Source organism: Neospora caninum, chromosome X (genome assembly GCF_000208865.1).
Source record: "Neospora caninum Liverpool complete genome, chromosome X".
Classification (NCBI taxonomy): Eukaryota; Apicomplexa; class Conoidasida; order Eucoccidiorida; family Sarcocystidae; genus Neospora; species Neospora caninum.
The window spans coordinates 3,700,197-3,718,250 of record NC_018396.1 but is presented as its reverse complement, the minus strand read 5'-3'; the positions used below and the strand labels follow the sequence as shown (position 1 = coordinate 3,718,250).

Below are 18,054 nucleotides of genomic sequence, written 5' to 3'. Positions count from 1 at the left end.
ATTGCGGCCCGCCCTCTTGGTCGCCCTCTGCGTCCTCGGCCGTCGACAGTCTGCGGATCTTTTATTCCAGGAAAGAACGGCAGAAATGAAGAAAACGAAGCGGAGAGGCCGCGGCTGCGTTACAGTTTCAACGGACGAGGTCCGTAGGGCAGTTGAGGGGGGCGCGAACAGTAGGAGCACAGTAGCGCCGTCCCACTCGTTCTCGTGCTGTATGTCTCTCCGGTTTCTCTCGTCCGCTGCAGTGCGTCCTCCGGGTTTCCCAGTCTGTCTGTCACAGCTGTTCTAGCAAAACGGACGTTTCCTTCGCATCTTTAGTCTGCTGCGGATCAGGCTGAGAGCCGTCTCCCCTGACCCAGGACACGTGTTTTCCGGGCTTCCGTTGACACCCGCCTCTCACCGCGCCGCGAACGCGGAGTGTGCTAGGAGAGGCGAAAAGCACGCCGCTCGCTTCGAGAGAGAATTCTTTTCTCTCCCAGCTTTGTCAACTTTTTGGATGTATTTTGTAGGGAAGATACCGCAGAGGCTCCGCTTCGGTGTCGCTTCATCCGCCGCTCCCTGCTAGTCAATCTTTCTTTGTGGCGACTGGAGACACACAACACGCTCAACCGAGAGGCGCCAAAAACTGGACCTCTCTGGGGTCTCAGCGTCCAGTTTTTTCAAGAGGACGTGCTTCGAATTCCTCCGTCTATTTTCCTTCGCTCTCCGTCTCTATCGGACTTTTGATCTGGTCCCGTCTTCGCTTCGTCCTCGCCTGGTGGCCTCCTCCCTGCTCCGTCGCCGCCAGCAAAAGATGGGTACGCGCGCTGCACAGGAAGGGACGTCTGCGAGCGGCAGTCTTGCAGAGAAGAGACGCCAAGCCGGCGAGGAGCAAGTGCAAACGGCGAGCGAGGGTCTCGCTGAGAAGTTGCTCATGGGGTGGACTATGCTCGGCGACACATGCCCTCAGGTGCGCTCTCACATGAGAAACAGTAGCGAAACAACTGAGACTTTTTGTGTGGTAACTGGACACGCAGCTGTGCGCAGAGATCTGCATCCACAGATACACCGTAGATGTACCGGCTAGGCAGCTAGGCGCTGAGTCGTTGAGACCAGCCGCGGGGTTCGATAGCGAACTTAAAATTAGAGGGGAATGCGGCCCCCCGAGATATACAGATATACGGCATACCTTTCAACTGTGGCGCAAACAGGCAGATCCAGTAGTGACGGTCGAAATCCTTTGACGCGCCGAAGAGCAGCCTCCTTCTGTTTCCGCATGTCGAGATACGTGCGCATGCGCACCTCAATAAAAGGCACACGTGCAGCTTTTGGAGGCGCAGGCGCACTCGGGTGTATGTTGTACACAAGAGTATGTACACTTACATACATATATATATATAGATATATATGTGTATATCGAGAAGGTCAGTCAACAGAAAGGGTGGCGGAGGCTGCTCTCTGTACGGGAACTTATGCTGCTGCAGATATTTACATGTGTAGGAACCGCAACGCAAGGAACTATATATGCTTATATATATATATATATATATATATATATATACATATATATATGGGGGCACGTCCATAGTGTTTTCGTCATTTGGGTGTGCGTGTCTGTTTTGTTCCAGTGTGTGAGCGTCCCTCTGATGCGCGACAAGCAACAGCAGCTTTTCTGCGTCGCCTGCCAAGCCTTTTTGCCCTCCAGCGTCCTGGACGAAGGCCCTGGCGCCGAAGCTTCTCGGGCCTCCACTGCACAGGGAAGAGGCCGCGAGTGTGGACGGGCCGACCACGAGATCGATGAAGGAGAAGAGACAGGCTCGAACCGGCAGTCAGAAAGGAGATATCGACCCTCAGCAGCTGCAACGAAGGCGCAGGCTTCCTCTACCCCCAGTGAGTGGGAGCTTTTCTCAGCTTCGCACGCCGACGGGGACTCGAGCTGTCATGTGAAACAGCGCAGCGACGCAGACGCTCTTAACGCTTCACGCGTGAAAACGTTTCCTGTAGAACACGATGATTCGTCCACCTGTATGTATGTATGTATGTATGTTTGTATGTATGTATGTATGTATATGCTTGTACTAGGAGGGCGTAAAGAGAGTCAACGTAGGCGAGAATACGTAAACGCAGGGGAGAGCGTAACTTGAGAGGTTGTACCGATGGATTATAAGGTCCTCCGGTATTTATAAAAGGGGGGAATTGCACAAAGCGTCTCAAGTCGTGAACAGGTAGTTTCTCATGGAAGCTGTGCGGGTACACGGCAACGTTTGCACATCTATTTGTAGGTCTAGATGTATGAGCCTATCCATAGCAAGCAACAGGGCTCTTCCTTTGCATAAAAGCGTGGCAAGCGAAAAGGCCACTGGGGCGTGCGTTGCGAACGCGTCCCCTTCACCCTCACTTCGTGCCGTCACTTCCGTCCTTCAAAAGCTGTCGGTTCTTCCTCAGCCGTCGGACGAGGTGTGCAGTATCAGATGGTTGCGGCGATTCCCCTCGATGAAGCGGACAGCGAGAAAATCGAATCGACTCTGGCGTCCTTTAGCAGAGACGAAGGCGCGTCCAGGAGTCTCTGGCTGTCTGGTGGAGCGACGGGGAGTCAACCGCGAGGCGACGCGCGTGTTTCAGAACCCAAACAAGACGAGGAGGATGAGCGAGATCGAGTGCAAGACAGGCTGACTGCCAAGGAAAAGTATTTCCAGGTAAATGGCCGATTTGACTTGGGTGCACGTATTGGCGACGGAGCCTCGCAGACCTTCGTGCAGCGCGTGCCGGAGCAGTCTGTGGTTGTCGCTGATAGATCTGTATGTGGATGACACGCGTCGGCAGATGAAGGCACGTGCATGCAGGTGGAGTGGAGTTCTGCATTTTGGTGTGTCACAGGCCTCTGCAGACCTCGTGAGGTGGAGAGAACAAACTCTTCAGCGCTGCGGCGTTTCTGCCCCTGAGAGGCGGCCAAACTACGGGAACGTTCAGGTGTCGCATGCAGCCGACCGCGCCGCCTCATGCCACGCTTCCTGCTTGGTCGGTGGACGGCGAGTGGAAAGCGAAAATAGGACACAAGTGAGCGCGGAGTGTCCTTCTCGTGACGACGCTCTCAATGAGGCGCGGACGGCGGTTCTGATGAATATTCGACGGTAAGTGAAGAGAAGCGACGTGCAGAATCAGCAGGCGGGGAAACACTTCCGGCACGCCAGCGTCGCATCGCGATAAGTGAATCCATGGTAAAACACATTGCATTCGTTTCTGTATATGGAGACACGTTATTTTGTTGTGCGCTTTGGCGTCAATGGATAATATGGATAGTTTTTGTCCCCTTATGTTCTGTTCCATGGGAAAAGATCAGCCACGTAGACAGATATGTCGGTCTCTAAGAACGGTTTTGCAGATTTCATCTGAAGCCGGCAAGGATATCATGTGTATGTATCTGAGCCACTGCATATACCGAGAGATGGTGGGACGCCTTGGAACTTCCATGTTCGTAAGTGACGTTGATTCCACTGTGCAGGGCCGGGAGCATCCACTGCACGAACAGTCGAGAAGCGAAGCGAGTGCGTTTTGTTTCCTGCTGAATGGACCGAAACGAGCTCGCAAGACTCGATAAATTCTTATTTCCTCCCTTTCTATCGGATTACGTATGGGCCTGCGTGTATGTGCTGTCTTCCAGTTACGCGGCCGCCCTTGCACCCTCTAGCCACAACACTGTGCACACGGTTGAAAGGTATGTCTGAAGTGAGGCAAAGATTTGACTACATTAACACCGCACGAGTTACACGAATTTTGGGATGGGATGTACAGATGAGAAAGAAGTGCTCGGATATGCTCATCCATTTTGCGAGACATTCTGGCACACCGCAGTGTACACTGGCGATAGGTGGTGTTTTCTCTCGTAGAGACAAACACATTCTTCGGGGACGAACAATCTAGAGTCCGTCGCCGGCTGCCGAAGGCCGCTAAAAACGCAGCGTTGAGTGTTTCATTTAGTAGATGATGATTTTTCGAATTGCGTGGAAGGAGGCACGTGGATTTTCTGCGGGAGTGATCTTAAGAAGAATGATTCCTAGGGTTCCGTAGGGTGTACGCTAGGCCAAAAAAAAAGCTCTTGACCTACTTATCATAAGCACTCTCACGGGGTTCATGCTTAGTGACGAAGCGTACAAAGAAACCCACGCTTGGGAAGTTAAACGTTTTCGTACCAATTTATGGAGGTTCGGACGGCGTTTTCCCAAGAACGAACGCGAAATCCTCCACATAGTTCGAGTGACCAGAGGGCAGCAGGGTCCACGCAAACGAGCGTCCGTCCTAGTGTGACGGACACGGGCCCTTCCTTTCAGTCTGCGGCTCGAATCAACTGATTGCCTTTGAGTTTGAATCTATTCAATCGCCATCGTGTCTCAATTGTTTTTCGTCACCGCGTTGAAAAAGCACACAGCTTACTTGCTTTCCAGGGTGCGTCAGCTTCCGACAATACCATCGTCTACTACGCTCACAAAATAGTTTAAAGCTTGTGTTGGAGAAATCGCGAATGCATGCCAGCAATGGTCCTTGGCTAGTTTCTAGTGGGAGACCATCGGCACGCTTGTGTGTCCTCACTCTTGTGTTCAAGGGGTGTCGACAGCAACAACGCATTTCCTCCGTTACATATGGGCGAATTCCCCCAAACGATGCCAAGAATGGCTTCTGTCTTGCTTCCTCTTGTAGTCGACGTTCACAGAAGTGAGGAAAGAGGATACTGGTTTCTCGCACCGTGAAACAAACCAGATCTGGCCGCCTAGACCACGTGACAACGCACGAACTAAATTTCCACTGGGAGCTTTGTGCGTCTGTGTTTTACAGCGACCGGCAGGTGTTGCTGACTCTTCAGACCGCCATTCAAGTGCTTGAGACTCTTGACGCGCTCTCGTGAGTCCTCAACGTCCCACCAGACTACTGGCCGCGGGCCTACACTGCAATGACACTACCTACATGCGTTCCGAAGTGTCATCATGCAGGTGTACGCGTATCCGATATACGACGTGCAGATGGGCATGTGAAAGTAAATATCTTCATTCCGTGTACGTTCGTATATATATAATATACAGAAGCTGGGGGGGGAATGACTATCGAAAATTTATGTGAGGGGAAACAAGAATTGTCTTGCATTTGATAGTGGGGGCTTGAAAAAGCAAGCGGGCGGAACGACACGGCGTGCACCATTTTTTCCTTTGGTCAAACTTCAACTGTGCACCTCCGGGTGCCTCACGGAAACGGAACTGTAGTCGGCAAGACGGTGTCTTGCGCGGGCCACCCAAATATTTTCTTAACATGCTATGCCTCCAAAGCGCCGAGCAGCTGAACTGTCCTAATGTCTGTCACCGATTCGGTGAAATGCGTGAGGTTGCGCTGCAGCTGAACGCTGCCGGGGGCATTCAGTGAAGGAACACTTCAATGATCTGGCAAAATGTCTCCACAAAATATTAAGGTCTATAAAACCTAGGAGAGAGCAACTGACGTTCAGTTTCTGCCGGCACGAAAACATCACTTTTCCGCTGCTTTCGGCGCGTGAAACGAGGGGCACGGAAGGTGGCGGTGCGGCAACAAACACAGAATCGCCCACTACCACACAATATGCTCTGTCCCCGAGGGGGGGAAGGGCTTGACATTCTGGAAAATGAGACAAACAATCGGGCCAGTCCTCATCTCATCTGCCTGCAGTTACCCCTAGATAAACAGTGAGAACACGAAGCTTAGAGAAACGACGATGAAGGAAAAAACAAAAGCCCCGTATCCTGGACGAAAAGCGCTGTTTATCTTGTGCAGTAAAGGATTGCAGTAGGCTGTGACGCCTTGTGCCGACATGTCGACTTGATTTTTGCACGGAACATGAGGAGTTTCCTTCTGCTCCCACTTCTCATAGAGGTTAGGGTCGCAGACACATGCCCATGGATAGTCAGTTTGCAACGGATACATAAAATCGAAGAACGAGCCCTGGTTTCCTCCCTCAAAATTTGCAGGATCTGCACTACCAACTCCTCCCAAGAACATGTTGTTGAGCATGTCGAAGAAACCACCAGCGCGCAGTTCAATAAATACCTGCGCCAACAAAGAGGAGGCAAGATTGAACAGGCCGGTAGAAAGGGCAGAAATAAACTGAAACATATGGGTGACCGATAAGTCTGCATAGGTATATACTTTTGGACAGAAACGGAAAGACCATAGTAGTCAATGAAGCTGTCGGACAGGGGGACTCATCTATCGAACTGAAACACCTTCTAGCAGAATGATGATCCTCTATATATGCGGCCGGACTTACCTCCTGTGTGTCAGTCTCCGTGGCACCTTTGAGTCGGTTCGTCCCCCACCGGGGCTGCAGGGGGTGGCTAGTCCTGGTGCCGGGCGGCTTCCAGCGTTGTCGCCTTGGCGTTCGAATGCTAGTCGCGACTACCGTGCTCGCATGTGTCCGCACGAAGTCAGACATCGAAGAAATCGAACTCCGCCCCGCATTTCGATCATCCGCCAGAACGAACTGTCTTATCACTGGAAGCTCTACAGGTATCAAGTCATTCCACAGTCAACACACAACTCTATCTGGCAATTGAGGATTCTGACAGTATCAGGACAACATACAACACAGCGAATCTTTCAAGTGCCAGTAAATGATGAAATCCTTGTCGAACGCATGAGGGAGAGAACCGCACTACGAGACAGCCGAAGCATGGGTGAACGGCTCCCGAGCGACGATGCGCGAATCAAGTAACCTCACAAATCACATGAGACGCCCTGCGAATGGCAGTGGCAGGGCACATGCATCTGGTACGTGTGGCGGCACTAAAGAAAACCCACGTAAGGTGATTGTCCCAGATCTCACTTGGCAGGTCAATACCGCTACGTTTGCCGATTGGCTCTCCAGGTGTCTCGCACATCTGCTCTTCCCCTTCGCGACACCTCTTCGCTGCGTCATGTACAAAGGCAGCCAATTTCCGCTGAGCCTCTGAAAGGTTGCGGAGACCCTGAATCATCAATCTGGCACCAGGCGATATGCCGTTGTGTACCAGAGTCGCTAACGTTCTCCCCTTTCCTTCTGGCAAAGGCAATTGTTCTCTTGGGGAATCACCCGAAGAAGCAGGATTGGCCCGCATTTGAGGCTGCGCTACCCTGCCATGGTGTTCCTCCGAGTCTCTATCAGCTGCAGACGAAAAGGCGGTCGTGTACAGACCTGTTAAAGACAGGCAAAATGAAAACGACACACATTTGGTATAGCGACAGAATAGCGGGTCGCAGTTCATCTACCGCATCTCTCCCGGAGACTACTTAACTTGGAGCGTGTGGTGACTTGAGACCCCTCGTGTGCCAACGGGTTCATCAAGTTCCAGTGCATTATGGAATTCAGGTGTGACGCGGTGTACATTTCCAAATGTCTTGCAGCTACAACGCCTGCTAGTGCTCGCAATTAGTAGAATTGGGTGCCGATATCTCACTTTCCCTTACTGGGTTTTTCCAACAAAAAGGGTGCGCATGGCCGTGTTACAGGCAGAAACTTACCTTGTGCTATGACGATGATCACCAAAACGCCCAGGAGCCTCACCCGACGCCGACATGATAAAAAAGGGTGACAGGTGGATAGGTGAGCCTCAGTCCGCTTGTGATCTGGCATGAAGATCCCACGCGCTTTAGCAGCAGAGAAAGCGTTACAAGAAGCCATTGTGTCAAACTACTTCTGATTTTGACCCAGTGTCATTTGCCCCATTATTAACGGACCGTCTCGACAAAAATCAGCTGAAAAAAACGGAATCCTGGGGATCGGCTCACCCCTACGCTGTAGGAGAGAGTACAAGGGCAACATAGCCCCAACTTAAAGAAAGTACAGAAAAAACTCCACGGGCCAGATTGCCAAACGGTAGTATCGCCGTTTTCTCTGAAACATTCAGTGACAACGACGCAAAAGAAGTACGTCTGCTACGTGCGTGATATGCTGCCTCGAAAGTGAAATTGCGTACCCCCGGTGACCATCATGGAGAACAGGTTGAAATCGATGATCAAGACGCTCATCGATGAGCCGCAGGATCCGTCTCTGTCGAGCGTCTCATTAGCCTGCGGAGGAGCGTTCTCTCACAAGGACCCGTATCCTCCTGCACCTGGTGGCTGCGTACACTCCTTTCAACAGTGACAAACTGCCAAGTTCACGGAGGGCACCGTGACGGGCAGGAAAGGAAGACATGTGCTCCGTGTGAAACAATGAAAAGCTCTCGTTGACGGATTGAGTATGCTTCAAAGCTTCAGACTCCGGTAATTGCACGCGTCCTCGAGAACAGAACCCCTGAGTGCGGGATCTCGCCAACTGCGTCGACCTGGACAGGTTGTTTCTTTTTCAAGGGGGGACCTCGCCTGACGCGGCCGGCCTCTTCAGCTCCTTTTTTCAGAAATTGAGAGCCAACTTTAGGTGAATAATGCGTTTCCTAGCGCTGCGCTTCCCTGTCCAGCAGCTATTCGAGTTCGGAAAAAGCCGCGCGTTTCGGTTTGAGACGCATGGCCCTCTGGTGGATTGGTTAGTGCGTTTGAGCGGGGCACTTTTTTGTGTGAACTGTCCACAGCAGACATCTTGTAGCATCTCCTGCCTCCATGCGGACGCATCAAGTCCGATTTATGGTGCGGCTACTCTGCAGCGCTGCCGAAAGTTGTTTTGATAGGCACGGTACTGTTCAACAGCGGAACTATACTGGCGCTTAGATTGCGTCCTTCAAAACTGGCAAACTGTTGTGCGGGGCACATCCCGCTACAGGAAAGTGTAACGTCACAATCTATCAGCTCATCGATAGCACCTTCATTAGTTCTCTGAGTTCGCAAACGTGTCACAGCGAATAAAGGCATGAAGAGGCAATCCCGAGGAATCAAAAATTTACAGGAGGATGGCGTCACGTTGTATTTCGGCATGGTTGTCGTCGTACTGTGTCTACATGTGAAGATGCAGTATCTTTGAGTTGCATACGGGTTCATACACTATCGATATGCAAACCGAATTATACTCATCATGACGCGAGTGGGAGCATATGGGACATCAGAGTGGCCATATTTCACAGCGTTGCGCAGCACTTTTATCTGCTGTTCAAATGCACAAGCTGCCATACGTCAATGTGGCCCAGTGTAGATAAACGGTTGGGCCCGAAAGAGTTTATTAGTGCTGTCGGTCACTCGTTTCCACCCTTTCAAGGCCCGTATGGCGTAGTCGGCACAAGGTGTGCGACACTGAACCGGCGCCCGAATATACTTTCCACTGATTGTGCTGAACATAGTGCCATTTTTACAATACATCTATGCTGAAGAGCTGGATGGATATTAGTCATTATTTGTAAGACTTATTGCTTGAGTGTCCCCCAACCGGTTTTTATGAAGTCAACGTTTAGCTTGTCAAATGAAACGGCGAACTTCGCACATTATCAAACACGTTGATAAGCAAGGAGCTCCTTCTCAGCCAAACAAAAATCCGACTAAGATAGGGATGAGAGTTAAAATCGCTGATTGCCACCTTTTGAATGACCCCACGGCGTGATTCATTTTATGCAGCAGTGGATTGCAGGCCGCCGTGATTCCTTGGGCCGACATGTCTACTTGGTTGCGGCAAGGAACAGCTTGAATTTCTTTTGCTTCCCACCGCTTGTACTGACCTTCATCGCATACACACGCCCACGGGTAATCTGTGCTTAGTGGGTACATAAAGTCGAAGTACGAACCTTGATTTCCACCCTCGAAGTTGGCTGGATTGCTTATATCCATTCCATTGCCAAACATGTTGATGATACTGTTGAAAATACTTTTGGTGCCAGTCTCCGCAAAAACCTGAAACCCCGTCACAACCGAACAAACGATCTTATGATACGAACATCGGCGTGATGGCTACTGTTCGCTGTCCGCAATGCCCGCCAGTAAAGCAGAAGCATGAAAACACTCGCTCGAAATATTCGTCCACAGAATTGTTATGGGCATGTGGTTCAAGCAAATACCAAAGAATTAAGCATAGAGGAGAGGCACTCAACCTGCTCTCTTACCGTGTTGCTCATGACCGTCTCCGGAAACGCCGGTACACGATCTTGTGTGATTTTTTTGCTTTGGCGGACTCCATTGTTATGCTGAACACTGACCGCTACACCCTCTCGTGCCACCCATGGAGACAAAGAGAGAAGGTTTGTAGCGTCAGAAAGACGATGAAGTGAGGTCAGTTCTTCGTGTTTGTTGGGCGTCAGACGAGATAATCGGCCACCATAAAGTCGGTTGACAGGCTGATTGGGGCCCTTGACCCCGCGCTGATACCTGCCTCTCTCATCCGTCTCAAAGCAAGCAGACGAGAGGTGAAAGGCGCCTATATCCGGTTGCGCTGTGCAGACACAGACAAGGTTGCCGCTGCTGCAAGTTTGGTACAGCCTGTGTTATCGTAAACAGGGACAAGTCCTTGCAACTCAAGGGGTACGGTGGAAAAGCCTCCTGCCCCTTGAATAAACGCGTTGAGATAATGTATGTGGCGCCTTCTCTGAGGAGTAGATCGTTATGAACGAAGCCGGATTTATTGTAGGTAAAGCGAAAGCGACAAAACCTAGTCGCTCTTGCAAGAGAGTGGCTTTGTTATCTATGAGTCCTATCTCCGAACGGGGGGGTAGATTCCGCAAACTGCTACACGCGAAATCAAGTGTGGCAGGGACATCATCGCTTACGATTTGGTCTTGAAATGCCCGGCATGTTCCAGCTTTGCCCATTTAGTGACTGGCACTCATTCTCCTCTCCAGCAGCACATCGCCTGGCCGCCTCCTTTCTCATTTGGGAGACACGGGTAACGAAGTCGTCTTTTTCGCGAAGGATCTCGAGTTTCAACTGGGCGCCAGGGCTAACGCCTGATCGCCTGAGACCTTCGAGCTCGCAGACATGACGCCTGCTGAGAGGCTGGCGCTTCGGTAGCGCTGGTCCACCCCTCGCATGTGTGGCTGTTACATCAGGCTCTAACGAGCCCCACCGCAAATCCACAAGGGCAGAAACCCTCAGATCCGAGAGTGTGACCCTTGTTTCATCTGCACAGCATGGTTTGTTCATACACAGAGTGTTCATTGTTAAATATCTGCGCGTGCGAACGCCGTGTCACCCCGTCCCTCAGTTATCCACTCCGTTCTTCAGAAGCATGCTGGCCATCTGGTACACGGTAGCAGGACACGGGGTGCGAATTCGGTGTCACAATAACTGCACATCAGAGTGTTGTATCACAGGTGGGTCACACGGAGAGGCGCGAGTTGCCGGAAGTATCTATCTGGCATCAGATTTTACCCTGAAACTATACAAGCCACAAGACCCAAGGTTCGCTCACGACCAGTTCTTTCGTCGAATCAAGCGATACAGGAACTAAAACTGGATCATGGCTTGGCGCTGAATGGATGATACAATGACGACTCGGCACACTGCCCTCTGCACGCCTCCATCAGTTGCTGTGCATTGGATGAGATTTAAGCTCGACGACTCCCCAACACGGAGCGTCCGTCTAGCGACGTACGTCATTCCTCCCCGGGTATCCCTCGGATCGACTCATATCTTTGCCTTGTCTTCACACACGCTGACTCCTACCGGTGGGGTTAAGCCAAAGAAGAACGACGGCGAGGAACTGGATGGTAGCGGGAGTGGAGGCAGCCATGCTGCACGCAGCGGGAAGGGTGTGCTCTCCGTAAGGGCGAATACCTGGCGTCCGATAACAACGACGGCATGAGACAACTCAAAGAGGGATGCGTAAGCACAGCGTCGTCGAGTAGAAAACAATTTGTCGCTGTGCACAGAACCCGCTTTCTGCTTGCTCTGTAGCTGAACAGCAGCCCACAAAATACCTCTACAGCAGACTGAAACATGAAATTGAAACTTGAAACTGTATTCGGTGATACTACGAAGGCGCGTAACGGCAATACTTCGGGAGCCACAGTTCCGCGAAAATCAGCAGTCAAAGCTGGTGAAACCATAGACCTTGATGAAGATTCAACTGCTCAGCCTCTCATTTACACCTTTCTGTCAACAAGTTACCACAGGCCCCAAAACCTTTGGTAGCCAGAGAGGGAAAACAGACGTCTGCAGGAAGTCACACAGTGAAGACTGATGCACTTTAGCTTTTTCTAACAAGGGCCTCCAGGTCTGGCTGGCTGGAGCCAACGGGGTGCAATGCGGGACTGCGCTCTTCGGCGCCCAGCAGATTTCCCAACCCACAATTCTACAGGCACCGCCTCGTTAACAGGAATCGAGGATTCCTTCACAGTCGCCCTTATTTTCCGTTTATTCTTCGTGCACATGTCGCGGTGCCTTCTTCCGCATAAGTAGAACATCCGTTTGTGCGTGATTTCTTCGCTCAGCACATTAGCTCGAAACAAGGTTTGCGTCCAAGTCCGACACGCGCAGCCGCTGCGATTGAAAACGGGCCAGCTGCTGAGCGAAATGCTTCGCCAAAGTAAGACGGGAAACTTGTTTTGTTTTCGGATCTGGGCGGTAGGACAACGAACTATGAATGGTCTTAGAATAGACTAATCCATGGCAGATTGCGCACATTTTTGTGAAGAGAGCTATAGCTCGCTTGTTCAGCATCTGTGAGTGGGATACCGCTTCGTATCCCTGCAAGGCGGACAACGCTGTCACAAGTGTAGAGTTTGACAGTATTTCCAACTAGCGTCGCCTTCATTAACCGGATATGGAAGCACTTTAGATAAACGACATGGTGGTGTACAGATTGCACCTAATTTCCGCTACACGACTGATTATGTGGTCCTTCGCTCGCATCTAGGGCTGCTATGTCTCCCATCCCAGACGGGGTGGCAGACGGTCTTCATGAAAGCAGTTGGCTGCACCCGTGCCCGCAGCAGTTCACCTAATGTGTGCGCAAAGGGTTCATCTCGTTTACCTATTACTCGTTTTGCTGCTTCGCGATGGCGTTTTTCGTCTGCGGAGCTTCCAACTGTGGAGGGAAGGCAACGGGCCATGGTGGATAGCGTTATTGCCTGTTCGCAGCCAAATAAGCATCGGAGACACTCTAAGCCGCTCTGGGACTGTTATGCAGTTATGTGCATTCCCAGTTGCCATCGTCAGATATCGTTGGCAGCCATCTGCGGTGTAGGCGTAAGCGATGATGTAGAACTCGGCCAGTCCATCAGGTGCGCGCTTGTTGCACTGTAACCGTCAGCTGGTAACGGACGCAAGTTACAGATGCAATCAGTCACATACCATGCACATACCACGCAGTAACTTTCACATACCACGCAGTATCTTTCACACACCGGACACACCTTGCTGTTGACCAACCAAGAAGATGTACCACGGGGAAGGGGCTCCCTCGAAGCCCTGAGTTCTAATCTTTGACAGTCGAGGAGGTGCAGCCCCACCATATTTAACGATGGCCAAAAGGTCATCTCTCGTAATTGTAAGGAAGCATCCTAGTCGGTGGCAATGGGGGAGAACTGTGAAACCTTTTCTGACGAGAGTTCAGCTTCCGTGAATTGTCACGATACATAGTCCAGATATATATCCATATATATTTATATATGAAACCGATCAGGAATAACTTTGCAACAGCAGTAGCCGGCCGTACCTCGGCCCCTCCTGTCACGGGGAGAAGAAAAATGCCCGGTACAGAACAGGTCACAGTAGCATTCATTACACGGGCCAGATATCAACCCCTTTTTTTGGTAACCGCCTCGCGAAATGTGGATGATTGCGTTGCCTTTTGTTGCGAAAATGAACAGCACATCTGCTCGCCAGCATAGCTCACCGAACGGGAACTGCAGCTGAAAAACCGGGCTAAGCCTAAAAGACTTTCCATAGTGAGTCACGGTCGCAGCTAATACATGAACGTGTGTATTTGCACACACATGGAGAAACCTAGAGGTCGATCTTCATGTTGAAACGGTGGCGTTTACAACTATATCACGCTGAAGAACCGGGCGGTAAATATGCCGTCGCAGCAACCAATGAAACGTCCTTCTTTCGATATGGAGATACAGACAACAGTATTGAGTTCTTAATCGAAACTTCCTTGAAGGCGTCTATGCAACCACATCTCAATTGGATCCTGTGTCACCAGCGGCTAAATGTCAATCAAACATGCGACTTTTAGGTTTCCCATGAAAATCTATTTGGCAGAAGAGGCTCTCCGCGTGTAGTTTCCATCAAAATACAAGCCATTGCTGCAGATTGCCCGGAAGGCGTCATTGCCGCATAGCTTTTTGTCGATTGCCATGCTGGCGAGTTCTCTGCATGTCTCAATGTCGGCATTTCTGTTCCGCAGTGCGTCTATCCTGACAGTGACGCACATCTCTCTGGGGCCCGGAGTGGAGCTGTGAATCCTGCACAATAGCCAAGCCGTAGCGCGAAAGTGCCTCACTTAACTATCTGTCCCGCTGTCCACAGCTGCGCCCCGGCGCCACTACTCTCTCACCCCAACAGGAATTCACAGCAGTGCTCCATACGTACTCTACTGCGTTTCTTCGTCTGTTAAACCACGCCTGTGGCAACATGACCGGCAACCGTAGCCGTGGGTGTCGCTACGTTCTTCGAAGCTTTTCTCGTGTCCACCGGACGTACGAGCCACGGGAATGGAGATGCGTGTTGGATCCACGGGAATGGAGATGCGTGTTGGATCCATGTCTTCCGTACGCGTGCGCATCTGCTTAACCGATGGATCATCGGCAATTGCAGGAAGTGTTGGATAACAACAATGCAAACGGTTGCCAAGTGCGGAAACTACACGGGCCGTTGTTCTGTTAGTTGTGTGCGACGATGACTTTTCCCGGCAGGCTTCGCTCCAGCGCTCGTGGAAGGACTGCTCTATCTCCGCATGACGAACAGTGCATTTCCGCTCACCACAAGTCCGTCGCCATCCGATCAGACGGCAAGTTACGGGTATCCGGTCAAGTTGTTACAGGAAAAAAACGGAAACTATCAGCTTGTGCGTAATCCGTTGTGAATTCGTGCCTGGCCGGCTGTGACGGCCATCTTTTCCAATCGGAGCCGAATCGCCTTTTCCTCGGATACGTTTCCCAGCGCGGAGCCCTAAACAAATGTGGCTGCATGCATACACGCAGCAGCACTCATTCGTGGGGGTGAACAAGTTGTGACAGAACGTCTGGGCGTGCCGTTTGCGTTTTGGCTGGCGGACCATGATCCGGTGGAAAAAGGTCAGGGTGAAAATTAATCCCGCTTCAACATATTTCTTCGTTTCATCTGTTGCCTGCAAAGGTTCTCGTCCGTCGGAGGTTGGATCTTCGCAAGTAAGCGATGATTTTGGATTTTCCTGGCCGCATTCCGCGACCATTTGTATGCCCAATCTAGATCGAGCTGCAAGCACTGTTGTGTGGGGTGGAGATTTTTCCAGGAAAATGCGGACATAGGAATGGCATGTAAACAATGAAAACCATTGCGTTTGCGTCTTCTCCTAACCTTTAGCAGATGGGGCAGACCAAGCACACTATCGGCGTCTTGCAGTAGCGTGGCATCGCAAATTAATTTGGGGTATCCGACTGCTCCGTGGTTCTCCAGGCGCCTTTTCGTTTTCCTGTTGCTCCTGCTGGACAAATGGTGCAAACGCCGCGATTTTTTTCAAACATCGTGGCGCACGAAGTGGACCATGGATGGTGTGCTGTAGGTTTTGGGTTGGTAGGAATGGGATTTTCGTGTGTTGTCCCTGAGGGTCCGCACTGGCGTCATGGGTGGAGCGGGCATGCAATGACTTGAAATCCGCACCATGGAACAAGAATTCTTTTAGGGAGATTGTGGTAGATACGGAATGCAGAGACTCGCTCCGGGATCCTTTATTTCACATCTCGAACGTGGTGCGGGTTATCGTCGCGATGAGATAGGCACCTCTGGGGTTGACGGGCGGAATGGCAGGGGCAAAGACACCAGTTCTTGTCCTGCTGGGGTGGGGAGCCCATGCTCACGATAATCGTTTGTACTCCCTTCGAGGGACAGGGGTTGGCACAGGGACGCCACAGTTGGAGCGTCCATGTACCCGCAGCTGGTCTTTCTGTCGTGCATGTCATTTCCTGTTCTGGGTGTTGGGATATGGACAAGTGTCTTCACACATTTGTTTTCAGCTGTTGTGGGACGCACAGAGGCTTGGAAGTTCACTTCTACCTACTCCGCGTATGATGTGTACTAGGACGTAACGTTTCGGGCGATGGCTCCGTTGACCAACTTCACTCAATGATCAAATAATGGGGCGATGTGGGCAGTGGGTTGACATGGCGGTGTGTAGGTGGTGTACCTAGTGGAAGAACTATGCTCAATCGGTCCGATCGTTTCCAAGGTGGGGCGAGAAGGGCGGCACGGCTGACAGATGTGTGGCAGGAGAGTCTCGCGCTGGTGGTCAAGGTGCTGTATGTGTGGACCAAACAAGGGGGCACTTGCAGTTGCCCGAGGCGAAACGAAAATGAACAGTGCTCGTTTTAGGGTTTAGTCTCTAGTTTTTCTCGGTCTGTCAGGTGACCCGGGTGGTCACCCCGAAGACATTTTTTTTCGCTACACGTTCGCAAGGTATATCCTAATGCATTTTAGTCTTTCGGGAAGCGAAGTTCCGCGTTTATGTTGCCGTTGATGTCGGGTTGCGTCTTCACTGTTTCAGGTAGGCACGATGTCGAACCCCGCGTACTTGTACGAGACGCCGCTGGAAACGCGCGTCCACACTGTGAAGGACGTCAAGGCTGACGCCTTCATCGCCTTGTACGCGAACCACCTGAAGAAGCGTGGCAGATTTCAGCTCCCCAAATGGATCGACTACGTTAAAACCGCACATGTAAGTACCACTTCGGCGAGGAAATTTGGTGTGACGGTCTTTGGGGTCCCAAAGGTGGGGCGGGCAGCGCTCTCGAGCAGAATCGGCTTCAGTGTCCTTCGTGCATGTTTCTTCCCTGAGTCCCTTCGTGACAGGTGTAAATTGTGATGCAGGAGTACTCAAGAGGTCGACCAATCGTTTGTGTTCGAAGAAGTTGATCTGTGTTTTAAAACTGGAATCATCTAGGAGAGGTTATATCCTCAATATACCACACCCGTGCGCCATCCGTCTCTGGCTGGAGCTCAGAAGATACTAGGTGCTTAAACAGTGAGAGGCGGTACAAGTGATGTGCTATTGTAGTACCAAGATCCCGTACAGTTGCAGTTTTCCAGTTCACTGTCAGTCGTGGAAGCTAGTGTGTGTAGTGCGGGGGAGCCGTATACCGTTGCCTTGAAACACTGCATAGTCTCGCTGTTCATCATATGTGTGCTGCGCAGGCTAAGGAGCTTGCGCCGTATGACCCGGACTGGCTCTACATTCGGGCAGCGGCAATTCTTCGACACTTGTACATCCGCCCAGACTGCGGAGTTGGTGGATTCCGAAAGGTCTTCAGCTGCAGACAGAGACGGGGAGTGAGACCCAACCACACGTCGAAGGCCGGTGGCAAGATTATTCGCTACATTCTTCAGCAATTCGAAGAGATGGGCCTCGTCGAGAGCGACCCCGAAAAGCCGTAAGTGTGTGGTGGCGTAGAGAGACAATACTGTACTCACTCTGGCGCAATAACGGCGTTGTCAGGTAATCTTTCGTTGGATTGCAGTGTGTTTCTTAGATAATAAGAACCGCTCGTGTTCGGAAGAGAACAGTGCCGGGGAAACCTGGGCATATTTAATAGGTGTGTGTTCAGTACACCGCACTATATCACTGGAGATAGGAAGTATGTTGCTCACTCAGTGAAGATCCTGCTGCAGCAAAGTGGTGTCGCCGTCGCCGTTTGCAGCGGGGGGCTTACCGAACTCTTGGCGTGGCTTATTTTCCTTAATTGCATGTTTCTGTGTGTGTGTGTCTTCTTTGTAGAGGGAGGCGTTTGACGAAGAACGGTCAGAGGGAACTGGATGTTATTGCTCGTCAGTGTGCCAAGCCAGCTGTGGCATCTGACTAAGGTAGTACCACTAATGACTGAAGACTGACTGCATCCGCTGGGCCTTTCCGTTTTGTGCGCCGCTCACTACACTGTTTTGTTGAAGGTTATTGATGTCTAAAAGTCGCTGGCGGGTCACCAGCTGCGGAGTACCAATTGTATCTCGTGGTCGAATCGCGTGGCAACTGGTGTT

At 51.3% G+C, this 18,054-nt stretch overlaps 3 protein-coding genes across 3 annotated transcripts; 2 read left to right on the top strand and 1 right to left on the bottom strand.

The window, feature by feature from the left end:
* Window positions 1–790: 790 nt before the first annotated feature.
* NCLIV_049120 (conserved hypothetical protein) lies at window positions 791–4,876 on the top strand (the record flags this gene model as incomplete). Its single annotated transcript, XM_003884464.1, has 6 exons — window positions 791–946; window positions 1,605–1,866; window positions 2,422–2,672; window positions 2,854–3,107; window positions 3,638–3,691; window positions 4,807–4,876. 6 exons carry the CDS (start codon window positions 791–793, stop codon window positions 4,874–4,876), a joined length of 1,047 nt encoding a protein of 348 aa, XP_003884513.1.
* A 794-nt stretch (window positions 4,877–5,670) lies between these two features.
* NCLIV_049110 (hypothetical protein) lies at window positions 5,671–7,603 on the bottom strand (the record flags this gene model as incomplete). The annotated part of the gene is made up of 4 exons (XM_003884463.1): window positions 5,671–6,042; window positions 6,263–6,495; window positions 6,818–7,165; window positions 7,492–7,603. 4 exons carry the CDS (start codon window positions 7,601–7,603, stop codon window positions 5,671–5,673), a joined length of 1,065 nt encoding a protein of 354 aa, XP_003884512.1.
* An 8,976-nt stretch (window positions 7,604–16,579) lies between these two features.
* NCLIV_049100 (Ribosomal protein S19e, related) lies at window positions 16,580–17,882 on the top strand (the record flags this gene model as incomplete). Its single annotated transcript, XM_003884462.1, has 3 exons — window positions 16,580–16,741; window positions 17,218–17,453; window positions 17,798–17,882. 3 exons carry the CDS (start codon window positions 16,580–16,582, stop codon window positions 17,880–17,882), a joined length of 483 nt encoding a protein of 160 aa, XP_003884511.1.
* Between the last annotated feature and the right edge of the window lie 172 nt (window positions 17,883–18,054).